The sequence below is a fragment of the Neovison vison genome, chromosome 7, assembly GCF_020171115.1.
Source record: "Neovison vison isolate M4711 chromosome 7, ASM_NN_V1, whole genome shotgun sequence".
Classification (NCBI taxonomy): Eukaryota; Metazoa; Chordata; class Mammalia; order Carnivora; family Mustelidae; genus Neogale; species Neogale vison.
Genome location: NC_058097.1, coordinates 37,415,746 through 37,429,346, shown reverse-complemented (window position 1 = coordinate 37,429,346; position 13,601 = coordinate 37,415,746). Strand labels below are relative to the sequence as shown.

At 45.7% G+C, this 13,601-nt stretch overlaps 1 protein-coding gene across 1 annotated transcript; it reads left to right on the top strand.

The window, feature by feature from the left end:
- The first annotated feature begins 1,197 nt into the window (after nucleotides 1–1,197).
- Nucleotides 1,198–12,773, top strand: LOC122913804 (protein C19orf12 homolog). The gene is made up of 3 exons (XM_044260431.1): nucleotides 1,198–1,558; nucleotides 5,360–5,514; nucleotides 12,110–12,773. The coding sequence occupies exons 1-3, from the start codon at nucleotides 1,461–1,463 to the stop codon at nucleotides 12,343–12,345; spliced, it is 489 nt and encodes a 162-aa protein (XP_044116366.1). The 5' UTR covers nucleotides 1,198–1,460; the 3' UTR covers nucleotides 12,346–12,773.
- Nucleotides 12,774–13,601: the final 828 nt, after the last annotated feature.

Genomic DNA, 13,601 nt, shown 5'->3' with positions numbered 1-13,601 from the left:
AGGGGCGTTAGAGAGTAGTAGGGAATTTGGGTAAATTGGAAGGGGAGGTGAACCATGAGAGACTATGGACTCTGAAAAACAGTCCGAGGGGTTTGAAGTGGCGGGGGGGGGTGGGAGGTTGGGGTACCAGGTGGTGGGTATTATAGAGGGCACGGCTTGCATGGAGCACTGGGTGTGGTGAAAAAATAATGAATACTGTTTTTCTGAAAATAAATAAATTGGAAAAAAATCTAATGATGTATGGTGACTAACATAAAACAATAAAGAATTTTAAAAAATAGTGGGAAAAAAGAATACTACAGATATTCACCATCACTACTGTTGTTCAACTTAGTACCAAAAATTCTATCCTCAGCAGTCAGATAACAAAAAGCAATAAAATGCATCCAAATAAGCAAGGAAGTCAAACTCTCACTCTTCGCAGATACATGATATGTATGTAGAAAACCCAAAAGACTCTACTCCAAAATTGCTAGAACTGATACAGGAATTCAGCAATGCATGTACATATTTGTATGTTGAATATTATGGTTTATATATATGTGTGTATATATGGCATATATACTTCCAAAATACTTTCCCATTCAAAGGAGGAAAGAGAAGAAAATGAAACAAAAAGACTTTGAGTGAAAGAGGTCCAGTGAGGGCTTTGAGCCAGGTGGACCCAGGTTAGAGTATGGACCTTGATACTTCCTACCTGGGTGGCCTTGGGCAGACCAACCTCTTGTAGCTATCTGTAATAGAGCAGTGGCAACCATGCCTAGGTGGGAGGACAGTGTCAGGATTAAGTGGGCTAGTTCATTGAAAGCCCCCAGAGCCCTTTTTCAGATTTCAGATGGTTCAAGGCCAGCCTGTGTGTGTGTGTGTGTTTGTGTGTGTGTGTTGGGGTGGGGGTGTGTGGGGGAAATCTCCAGGCTCCCTCTGAAGGATTCCTTGCAAGCCCACCATATTCAGCTCTGCCCCCACCCAAGAGGTTCCCCAACCTCAATTTTGTGCTGGAAGCTGGACTCACTGTTCTTTTAGAACCTTAGGAGTGAAGCCAGCGCTTAGCCTTTCAAACTCCTGACCCAGAGGCCCGTGCTGCTGCAGTGGATGGGGGACAGCCTATGTTGGACTTCGGCCCATACATTCAGCAAACATTAACTTAGCACCTTGAGTTTTCCTGGGTTACTGGGATCTCCCTCAAGCCCAGTAAAGGAGGGGAGGAACTTCCTTAGGCCCAAGGGTCAGAGATACCAAATCACATATAAAATGTGTGTGGTAGAGGGCTGGAGAAGGACCCTCAGGAAAATCTCCCCAGGATCCTTCAGTCTCCAGGTTCTAAGCAACACCTGGCCAGCAAGCCGAAGCCAGAGAGGCATCAAGTGAAGGTGAAGGCGCCAGAGCAGCACAGCCGGTTGGTGAGGCCAGTGGTGCTGGTGGCCATAGTGGTGACCGCAGTGGCAGCCACCAGGAGGACCATGGTAGCGGAGGCGGCGGCAGAGAGGAGGAAGGCTGAGGTGAATGTGGCGGTGGCAGTGGCGGTGGTGGTAATAGTATTGGCGGCATCGGTGCCATGGTGAGTGGGAGCCAGAAGGCCCTTCTACGTGGGTGAGCCGGAAGGTGTCAGGGAGGGGGTCTGCGCGTTGGGGCGGCTGCGGGGCTAGAAGACCCTGGGTGGGGCCGGAGAAGCTGGTCCTTAGGTCTCCGTGATGCCAGTGGTCGCGTCCCAGCAGGTGAAGGGCTGGGTGCACGGATGTGGCACAGGTGAGGTGGGGCGTGGAGCCCTATCCATGGTTGCTAAGGTATTCGTTGCCAACATGAAGACACTGAGACAGAGAGAGGCTGATGTCATACCAGAAGTAAGCAGAAGCAGCCAGCTACAACCCAGGCAGTGGGACTCAGGGCCCTGGCTCCCAGCAGAGTGACCCCAGTGTGTGTATGACCTCTTGAGTTACCTGCATGTATGTGCCATCTTCAGTAACCCGGTGTGTGTGTCACCTTCCTATGCGTCCCAGGTGCATGGGTGGGGTGGCAGGTGTTAGAACTGTGGGACAGAGTCCTAGAAGGATACTCCATGAGTCAGCACCCCTGGTCTTGCCCTGCAGATAAAGTTTAGAGATGTTCAGGAATGGAAGTTTGAGATATCAGAGGGGACAATTCCTGTGGTGGGGACTGGTGGCTTCTGTAGCCTTTAAAAGAGGAAGCAGGGAGATTTGAGACTTTGCAGATGACCTGTTTATGGGCCTCTGCTCAGGTAAGGTCGCCCAGCCAGGATCTGTTCGGCTTTGGCCTCTGTGTCTATGGGAAGGTGTTCTCTTGATTTTTCAAGAGAAATCAGAAATCTGATGTATGTTAAATCTGGTTTTTAAATACTGGCAACACTTCAGTCATTAAAAAGTCTGTGGGCATATCCAAAAGTGCTAGTGGGGTCCCACATGGGATGTTTGGAGCAGACCTACAGAAGTGCGGACACAAGGCTTGCAAGAACCAGGCCATGCAAAGGAGTTTCATAAATTCCAACAGAGAAGTAGAAAGTACTGAGGATGGCAGGTGAGCACGATCACTCTGACTCCTTAAGGGGCTCTGCTTTTCTAATTTTTTTTTTAAACACGGTGCACGGAAGTCCATGTTAGCTCTGAAGCCTTTTTCTCCCTGCTCTCTCACAATCTGGTCCATCTCAAAAAGGCGGGATGCAGTCCCAGGGATGGGTTCATTTCCCTCTTCCCCAGAACCTTGCTGTCACCAGCAGACCAGCCTGGTGCTTGCAAGAAACCAGGGCTTCAAGTTGGCATTTGCTTTCCCTGTGGCTGGAAGATGGGCTTTCTGTGACCAGAGCCTGTGTTATGAACAAATCTGATTCTTAAGTAGGTGTGAAATGGGGAGGGGAAACCCCATTCCCACCCTCTGAGGTGTGTCCCCATCAGAGTACTCTTCCTCTCTCCTCCCTCCTTCCTGGTTTCCTTACTGCTCAAAGACAAAGGTAATCTTGGAGTGGGAGGGTAAACAGGACTGGCTTCCTTCCTCAGTCTGGCAATTCCTGAGAAATCAGGAGGGTGGGATTTCCAGTAAGAACTGAAGAGATGGGGTGACAAACCTTTCTTCTATTAGAGTCTATTGATGCTCTAAAGTCTAAAATGATTCTCACATGGAAATTAAACTGGCTCTGTCTTGCACTGAGGCAACTGTAGTGCTACGTCTTGCTGTGATGTGAAGTTGTTGAACCCAGCCAGAGGTGAGCCGCATCCTCTCGTGCCCTCCCACACATCAGTACACCTGCTGGCCCTCTTGGTCCACAGAGCCCTGGGCTCCTGCCTTGGGCTGGTCTGCCTGTGCTGAGAGGAGGTTGGAAGTGAGTAGTCTTTGCATGATGATGTTGTATTAGCCCCTCTGGGTTTGTATGAAGTCATTCAGAGCAGGTGGGAAGGTAGGTTTTTAGATTGACCAGAGTGTGAAATGGCTGTTTCCTGCTTCCTTTCCACACATTTTCTTGCCCTGCAGAAGTGTTTCCACGTGCAGGTCAATAATTGTGCAGAAACCCTGTTTTAGGAGTGGTGTCTGGGCAGAGTCCCCTGGCCAGGGAGCCAGCCTTAAAGACCATGCTTGGGTTCTTCCTGTGCCTGGAAATGGGAAGCTCACTGCAGCCCCAGAAGCACCTTCCCAGTTCCAAGTTTCATCTCCCTTTTCCCCAGGATAAAGGACAGATATTCCATTCCCTGCAAGGGGTTGCCAGTAGTGAGCAAAGGGGCAGGAAGCTCAGAGGTGTGCTGGCAGGTCCAGGACACATGGTGCCAGAGTGAGGGCAGATACTCCTGACTTCTCCTCCAGTCCCTTGAGCACCCCTGCAGGGCCTGCCCCTTCAAGGCCTCCACACCCCACATGGTCAAACAGACACTTTTGGTGGGTGCTTGTTTGCACTTTCTGAACTTGAGGACTAAGTAGCCGATGTCAGATGTCTGGGTCATGCTCTCTTCGAGTCTTGCTGTCTGAAGTGGGGTCAACTTATGGAGAATCACTGATTTAGAACATGGCAGGGGCCAGAGTCCAGGACACTAACTTATCTCTTCTGGAATGGCAAAGAGGTTCTGAACCCCGACTGTGGTGATCCAGTAGACCTACAGACTTGTTCTAGGGGCTCAAAATTCTCCCCCAGGATTGAGAGGATGATTTCTACAGGAGTGTCTGGTTCTGGATTTTCCTTGGGTCAAAAGGAGACGTAACCAAGAGTTCTTGAGCAAAGGGTCTGCCCCAAACTATGTCAAGATACTTTAGGAATTACTTTCATGAAAAGGGGAGTGAAGGAAAGAAAGCGTCCTTCCAGCCTTGGGTCCAGGTGAAGCCAAAAGGAGAAGCACCAACTCATGGCCACTTTGATTTGGGTTCTGGGTCCTGTCAGGTGTCCCGTCAGTGTTTTGGATCTCCATGCCCACTGACTCTGGGTCAGAGCATCCCCTGCCTTTCCCCTGTGTGCCTGTCAGTTTCCCACCAGTGTGGATAACACTTTCTTGACCACAGAGTATTGTTCAAAGGTCATTGTTCCAAATGTTCATCTGTCTGTCTATGCAAACACACGCAAACCTCTGGAATTCTTTGGTTTATTTTATTCTCTGGTTGTTCCATCTTACTGGTCATCCTTAGGGCCATCCTGTTCCTACCCTTATTATCCCCTTTGCAGAACTGGATGGGCATTAAGAGAGGTTGCTTACAGAAAAGCCAGTGGTGTGTATCAGTAACATAAGGCTCATTTAGAGCCATCTGGTCTCAGGTCCGTGTGTTCCAGACTCACAACAGGTACTTTGCATCCATTCCCCCCAGACCTTTCCAGAATCCAGCTTGTAGGTGGCTTATCTCCCTTTACAGGTGAGGAGTCTGCTCAGGGTCACGTGGCAGGCATGTGAGGGTATAGGCCAGGGTGGTCACAGAGCCCAGTACTTTCCCCCTTCTTGGGCTTGGCATGAGCTTTATTGCCCTGCCACATGACAAAGGACTCAAGGCTGGGACAATCTGTCCTCTGCCAGGCTCTGTGCACTGGGGGTCCCTGAGCCGGCACGAATTCTGCAGATGTGAGAGAGGACATGCTTGCCTCACTTGTGATGAACAGATGCAGCTTGTGGCTGGGCCTGTTCCATAATCTCTCATAAGTGAGAAGTTATTCAGAGGGCAAGGAAGACCTCTCATGCATTCTGTGGGTTCTGTGTGCTTATTAACTAGTGGCTCCCCGACATCCTCTGTGTCAAGGAACCCATCACATTGCTGGGTGCTGTTGGTTCCGCATACAGCAGAGCTCCTGTTCTCTGCGTGAGGCTGTCCTCCAAACTCTAGCAAGAGTGACATTTGGGTGCAAATACTCTGACACTCATTATAACTCTCCCTTTGAAAGGCTTCCTTCGAGGCTTGCCAAGAAACCTCTCAAGGTGGAAGACGTCATGAAGCTGCTGTGCCGCATCGCTGAGGAGAGGGAAAAGGGGAGCTTGAAGCCAGCTGTGGGTGGAATGATCGGTCATATGGTTGGAGGTCGACATGGAGCTACTGTTGGTAAGCCTTGCAGGGAGAGCTAGATTTTGAAACCACAGAGACCTCACAAAAGTCTCTGTCCTGTGGGACTTTTTTGCTGAGTTGTGGTTGCTCCCATGACATGATCTTTGTGTCCCTAATCCATAGTATTGAAAACACATAGAGGGCACGGATTGCATGGAGCACTGGGTGTGGTGCAAAAACAATGAATACCGTTACGCTGAAAATAAAAAAAAAGAAAAAGAAAAAAGAAAACACATAGAGGGGCACCTGGGTGTCTCAATCCTTAAGCATCTGCCTTTGGCTCAGGTCATGATCCCAGGGTCCTGGGATCAAGATCCACACTGAGCTCCCTTCTCTGCAGGTGCCCTGTTTCTCCCTCTCCCACTCCCTCTGCTGTGTTCCTTCTCTAGCTGTTTCTTTCTCTGTCAGATAAATAAATAAAAATAATTTAAGGAAGAAAACAAATAGAAATAGCCAGCAGACACATGAAAAAAATGTTTAATATCATTAGCCATCAAGGAAATTAAAATCAAAACCACACTGAAAAGCCACCTTACATGAGTTAGACTGGCAACAATTAAAAGGACAGGAAACAAGTGTTGGAAAGGATGTGGGGAAAGGGGAACACTCTTATACTGTTGTTGGGAATGCAAGCTGTTACAACCACTTTGAAAAACAGTGTGAAGTTTCCTCAAAAAATAAAAAGTAGAGCTACCTTATGACCCTGCAATTCCACTGCTGGGTATTTACCCCAAAGATAGAGATATAGTGAAAAGAAAGGTCTTCTGTACCCCAATGTTCATAGCAGCAGTGTCCACAAGAGCCAGACTGTGGAAAGAGCTAAGATGTCCTTCAAAGGAGGAATGAATAAAGAAGATGTGGTCCATATATATAACAGAATATTACACAGCCATTAGAAAGGAGCAATCTATACTTTTTTCCCCCCCTTGGGGTGAATTTATTTGGAAATGCAGTACACAAATAGAATAAACAGTATTCATTATTTTTTCACCACACCCAGTGCTCCATGCAAGCTGTGCCCTCTATAATACCCACCACCTGGTACCCCAACCTCCCACCCCCCCCGCCACTTCAAACCCCTCAGACTGTTTTTCAGAGTCCATAGTCTCTCATGGTTCACCTCCCCTTCCAATTTACCCAAATTCCCTACTCCTCTCTAATGCCCCTTGTCCTCCATGCTATTGGTTATGCTCCACAAATGAGTGAAACCATATGATAATTGACTCTCTCTGCTTGACTGATTTCACTCAGCATAATCTCTTCCAGTCCCGTCCATGTTGCTACAAAAGTTGGGTATTCATCCTTTCTGATGGAGGCATGATACTCCATACTGTATATGGACCACATCTTCCTTATCCATTCATCCGTTGAAGGGCATCTTGGTTCTTTCCATAGTTTGGCGACTGTGGCCATTGCTGCTATAAACATTGGGGTACAGATGGCCCTTCTTTTCACGACATCTGTATCTTTGGGGTAAATACCCAGGAGTGCAATGGCAGGGTCCTAGGGAAGCTCTATTTTTAATTTCTTGAGGAATCTCCACACTGTTCTCCAAAGAGGCTGCACCAACTTGCATTCCCACCAACAGTGTAAGAGGGTTCCCCTTTCTCCACATCCTCTCCAACACATGTTGTTTCCTGTTTTGTTAATTTTGGCCATTCTAACTGGTGTAAGGTGATATCTCAATGTGGTTTTAATTTGAATCTCCCTGAGGGCTAATGATGATGAACATTTTTTCATGTGTCTGATAGCCATTTGTATTTCTTGATTGGAGAAGTGTCTGTTCATATCTTCTGCCCATTTTTTGATGTGTTTGTCTGTTTCGTGTGGGTTGAGTTTGAGGAGTTCATTATAGATCCTGGATATCAACCTTTTGTCTGTACTGTCATTTGCAAATATCTTCTCCCATTCCGTGGGTTGCCTCTTTGTCTTTTTGACTGTTTCCTTTGCTGTGCAGAAGCTTTTGATTTTGATGAAGTCCCAGAAGTTTATTTTCGCTTTTGTTTCCTTTGCCTTTGGAGACGTATCTTGAAAGAAGTTGCTGTGGCTGATATCAAAGAGATTACTGCCTATGTTCTCCTCTAAGATTCTGATAGATTCCTGTCTCACGTTGAGGTCTTTTATCCATTTTGAGTTGATCTTTGTGTACGGTGTAAGAGAATGGTCGAGTTTCATTCTTCTACATATAGCTGTCCAGTTTTCCCAGCACCATTTATTGAAGAGACTGTCTTTTTTCCACTGTATATTTTTTCCTGTTTTGTCAAAGATTAATTGACCATAGAGTTGAGGGTCCATATCAGGGCTCTCTACTCTGTTCCACTGGTCTATGTGTGTGTTTTTATACCAGTACCATGCTGTCTTGGTGATCACAGCTTTGTAATAAAGCTTGAAATCAGGTAAGGTGATGCCGCCAGCTTTATTTTTGTTTTTCAACATTTCCTTAGCGATTCGGGGTCTCTTCTGATTCCATACAAATTTTAGGATTATTTGCTCCAGCTCTTTGAAGAATGCCGGTGGAATTTTGATCGGAATGGCATTAAAAGTATAGATTGCTCTAGGCAGTATAGACATTTTAACAATGTTTATTCTTCCGATCCAAGAGCATGGAATGGTCTTCCATCTTTTTGTGTCTTCTTCAATTTCTTTCATGAGTGTTCTATAGTTCCTCAAGTATAGATCCTTTACCTCTTTAGTTAGGTTTATTCCCAGGTATCTTATGGTTCTTGGTGCTATAGTAAATGGAATCGATTCTCTAATTTCCCTTTCTGTATTTTCATTGTTAGTGTATAAGAAAGCCACTGATTTCTGCACATTGACTTTGTATCCTGCCACGCTGCTGAATTGCTGTATGAGTTCTAGTAGTTTGGGGGAGCAATCTATACTTTTAATGCCATTCTGATCAAAATTCCACTGGTATTTTTCAAAGAGCTGGAGCAAATAATCCAAAAATTTGTATGGAACCAGAAGAGATCTGGAATCACTAAGGAAATGTTGAAAAACAAAAATAAAACTGGGAGCATCATGCTACCTGATTTCAAGCTTTACTACAAAGCTGTGATCACCAAGACAGCATGGTACTGGCATAAAAACAGACACATAGACCATGGAACAGAGTAGAGAGCCCATATATGGACCCTCAACTCTATGGTCAAATAGTCTTCGACAAAAGAGGAAAAAATATACAGTGGAAAAAAGACAGTCTATTCAATAAATGGTGCTGGGAAAACTGGACAGCTATATGTAGAAGAATGAAACGTGACCATTTTCTTACACCATACACAAAAATAAGCTCAAAATGGCATTAGAGTATAGATTACTTTAGGCAGTATAGACATTTTAACAATGTTTATTCTTCTGATCCAAGAGCACGGAATGGTATTCCATCTTTTTGTGTCTTCTTCAATTTCTTTCATGAGTGTTCTGTAGTTCCTAGAGTACAGATCCTTTACCTCTTTGGTTAGGTTTATTCCCAGGTATCTTATGGTTCTAGGTGCTATAGTAAATGGAATTGATTCTCTAATTTCTCTTTCTGTATTTTCATTGTTAGTGTATAAGAAAGTGTATAAGAAAGCCACTGATTTCTGTACATTGACTTTGTACATTGTACTTCTGTACATTGATCCTGCCACGTTGCTGAATTGCTGTATGAGTTCTAGTAGTTTGGGGGTGGAGTCTTTTGGATTTTCCATATAAAGAATCATGTCATCTGCGAAGAGAGAGAGTTTGACTTCTTCATTGCCAATTAGGATACCTTTTATTTCTCTTTGTTGTCTGATTGCTGTTGCTAGGACCTAACCTGTCTCAACATGAGACAGGAATCCATCAGAATCCTGGAGGAGAACATAGGCAGTAATCTCTTCTGTATCAGCCACAGCAACTTCTTTCAAGATATGACAGTACAGACAAAAGGTTGATGTCCAGGATCTATAATGAACTCCTCAAACTCAACCCACACGAAACAGACAAACACATCAAAAAATGGGCAGAAGATATGAACAGACACTTCTCCAATCAAGAAATACAAATGGCTATCAGACACATGAAAAAATGTTCATCATCATTAGCCCTCAGGGAGATTCAAATTAAAACCACATTGAGATATCACCTTACACCAGTTAGAATGGCCAAAATTAACAAAACAGGAAACAACATGTGTTGGAGAGGATGTGGAGAAAGGGGAACCCTCTTACACTGTTGGTGGGAATGCAAGTTGGTGCAGCCACTTTGCAGAACAGTGTGGAGATTCCTCAAGAAATTAAAAATAGAGTTTCCCTATGACCCTGCCATTGCACTCCTGGGTATTTACCCCAAAGATACAGATGGAGTGAAAAGAAGGGCCATCTGTACCCCAATGTTTATAGCAGCAATGGCCACGGTCGCCAAACTATGGAAAGAACCAAGATGCCCTTCAACGGATGAATGGATAAGGAAGATGTGGTCCATATACAGTATGGAGTATCATGCCTCCATCAGAAAGGATGAATACCCAACTTTTGTAGCAACATGGACGGGACTGGAAGAGATTATGCTGAGTGAAATCAGTCAAGCAGAGAGAGTCAATTATCATATGGTTTCACTCATTTGTGGAGCATAACCAATAGCATGGAGGACAAGGGGCGTTAGAGAGGAGTAGGGAATTTGGGTAAATTGGAAGGGGAGGTGAACCATGAGAGACTATGGACTCTGAAAAACAGTCTGAGGGGTTTGAAGTGGCGGGGGGGTGGGAGGTTGGGGTACCAGGTGGTGGGTATTATAGAGGGCACAGCTTGCATGGAGCACTGGGTGTGGTGAAAAAATAATGAATACTGTTTTTCTGAAAATAAATTAATTGGGAAAAAAAAAGATATGTTTCCAAAGGCAAAGGAAACAAAAGCGAAAATAAACTTCTGGACTTCATCAAAATCAAAAGCTTCTGCACAGCAAAGGAAACAGTCAAGAAAACATAAAGGCAACCCATGGAATGGGAGATGATATTTGCAAATGACAGTAGAGAAAAAATGTTGATATCCAGGATCTATAATGAACTCCTCAAACTGAGGACACACAAAACAGATAATCATATCAAAAAATAGGCAGAAGATATGAACAGACACTTCTCCAATGAAGACATACAAATGGCTATCAGACACATGAAAAAATGCTCATTATCACTAGCCATCAGGGAGATGAAAATTAAAACCACATTGAGATATCACCTTACACCAGTTAGAATGGCCAAAATTATCAAGACAGGAAACAACATGTGTTGGAGAGGATGTGGAGAAAGGGGAACCCTCTTCCACTGTTGGTGGGAAAGCAAGTTGGTGCAGCCTCTTTGGAGAGCAGTGTGGAGATTCCTCAAGAAATTAAAAATAGAGCTTCCCTATGACCCTGCAATTGCACTCCTGGGTATTTACCCCAAAGATACAGATGTCGTGAGAAGAAGGGCCATCTCTACCACAATGTTTATAGCAACAATGGCCACAGTCGCCAAACTGTGGAAAGAACCAAGATGCCCTTCAACGGATGAATGGATACGGAAGATGTGGTACATATACACTGTGGAGTATTATTCCTCCATCAGAAAGGATGAATACCCAACTTTTGTCGCCACATGGATGGGACTGAAGAGATTATGCTGAGTGAAATAAGTCAAGCAGAGAGAGTCAATTATCGTATGGTTTCACTTATTTGTGGAGCATAACAAATAATATGGAGGACAAGGGGAGATGGAGAGGAGAAGGGAGTTGGGGGAAATTGGAAGGGGAGATGAACCATGAGAGACTATGGACTCTGAAAAACAATGTGAGGGTTTTGAAGTGGCGGGGAGTGGGAGGTTGGGGGAATCTGGTGCTGGGTATTAGAGAGGGCATGGATGGCATGGAGCACTGGGTGTGGTGCAAAAACAATGAATACTCTTACACTGAAAAGAAATTTTTAAAAAAAGAAAGGGTGAATACCTAACTTGTGCATCAATATGAATGGGACTAGAGGAGATTATGCTGAATGAAATAAGTCAAGTATAAAGAGTCAATTAATATATGGTTTCACTTACCTGTGCAGTTGAGTAAGCTCTCTTTGATAGTTATTATCATACCACTCTGGAGGGCTGGCATGAAAAACAGTTGCTTCCAGAGATATGGTCTCGTTTTCTGTCCACAGGGTCCTTTAACCATAGGATTTCACTGAAAATTTCCAAAGTTCAGGGGCAAAATGCATATTGTGAAGAAAACTCAGCCTCACCACTGAGATGATTCTCCTTGCAAAGGCACTGGCTTCTCAGCTCTGTCCTTTAAGATGAGAGAGATTTCTGGGAAGCAGGAAACATGTGGGCCCTGGAGAAGTTTTCAGTTCTCAGAGCTGTGCGGTGAGAGATACTTTGTGCTGCGTCTGTGAGTGCACAACTTAGGAAAAGGCATGTTGGGTGTCAGTTATCTGAGCCAAATGGAACAAGGACCCCAGAAACCCTTGCCCCCTCACGAAGGGGTGGAGCAGGCATGAAGCCGAGCCCATTCTGGCCTGTGCGTGAATGTGTTCACTCGTCAAGGCGGTGGACGTGCTCCCAGCAAGAGCACACATTGAACCAACTAATTGAACCTTCCTTGTTTTCTAGGGGAGGCTATTGGGGCTCTCTTAGGTACATGGATGGTAAGTGGAGAGTTCAAGCCGATTCCTCAGACCATAATGGAGCTGCCGCCTGATAAGAAGCAAAAGCTCTATAATAAAGCCATGACCATCCTCAAGGACCTGGAGTGGAGGGACACTGAAGACCTGACCACATTGGTCATGGGCAGTGCGGACCTGAAAAAGGAGCTGCTGGCCATTCTGGAAAAGTGCCTCAAAGGCTGAAGTCCAGTACATTGATTTCAAAGCTATTTCTAGAAAGCAGGGGTCTCATTTAGATGATTCTCCACAGGGTGGTGGGCCATTAATATGGTTTTCCTAACTCATAGAGGTGATTGGGAGTTAGGGGAAGCCTCACCCATTCATTGCTCATGGGTTGGGTCCAACTCTCCCAGACCCAGGGAACACGGGGTCCTAGTCAGTGGTCCTGCCCTGATGGTCACTGAAGTCCTTCCCTTGGCCGGCCTGCCTTCATTCCTGGGAAAAAACCTGACCAACTCTGGGCAGTTTTGGGTCAGATGGAGCAGATCTTGCTGAGTGAAGTCAGTGTGGACTAGCTGGGTTCTGGGGTGACTGTAATGGGTGCTGGGCCTGAGAGGACAGGCTGGACCTCAAGTCCGGTCTCCCCCAGGTGGTGAAAACCCTTTCCTGGCTTTCCCCTCAGGCTCTCCTCTTGGCTCTTATGGTTTTAGTATTCTTACTTCTGTCTTACATTGTCTGTGAAGAACTTAAAAAAAAAAAGAAATGGATAAGAGTCATCTGTTTGTATCATTCCCACAGCTTTGCCATTCCAAGCAATGTCCGTGATGGAATACTGCTCCTCTCAGGTCCCCAGGACCCTTGCTTCGCCCCTGCCTCGACACACCGCTGTTCAGAGTCTACTCACTGGAATCTTCTTTAAAGAAATATTCTATATCAATTAGGGCTATTTGGTTGCCCTGCATTGTGGCTACCATGGTGGCACAAATGCTTAATTCTGTCTTTTTAAATAAGCCCCATATTTTGTTCTTCATTGCATGTGAGGCACTTTGTTTTTGTGCAGTTGTTTATTTGTTTGGAGCTCTCCCTCCTTCAGAAGGTCGTTACACAAAGGCACGTGGGAGGCACTCAGTCTTAAACATTTGAGTGAAAGATTGCTGAGTGACACCAGGAGGGGTGAGCGGGCTGTGGTCTGAGGTGGGGTGTTCAAAGGCTAGAGAGAGAGCGGTCCATCCTGGAAGTGACAGTCGTCAGGTGTGTTTGGGGTTGAGTGGAGGTGGGAAAGGGAAGCACTGGGGCTGAGTGGAGTTGGGAAAGGAAAGCACTGAGGCTGAGGAAGACTTGGGCAGGAGTGCAGGGAGCACACTCTCTGCCATGCTTCATGAGGCGCTGGACCCTATCAGGGGGACTGTAAGGCTATAAAATCTCTGTGCCAAGCCCTGCCCTGCCATGTCCTCCTGGGTAGAGCCTGCCCTCCATGGGAGGCACACATAATTCTGGAG

Bases quoted from the DNA above. Each gene is read 5' to 3' on its own strand.
- LOC122913804 (XM_044260431.1), top strand. From the start codon at position 1,461: ATGGTAGCGGAGGCGGCGGCAGAGAGGAGGAAGGCTGAGGTGAATGTG. The intron at 1,559-5,359 runs GTGAGTGGGAGC...TCCCTTTGAAAG, and splicing joins TTGGCGGCATCGGTGCCATG to GCTTCCTTCGAGGCTTGCCA. The intron at 5,515-12,109 runs GTAAGCCTTGCA...CTTGTTTTCTAG, and splicing joins TCGACATGGAGCTACTGTTG to GGGAGGCTATTGGGGCTCTC.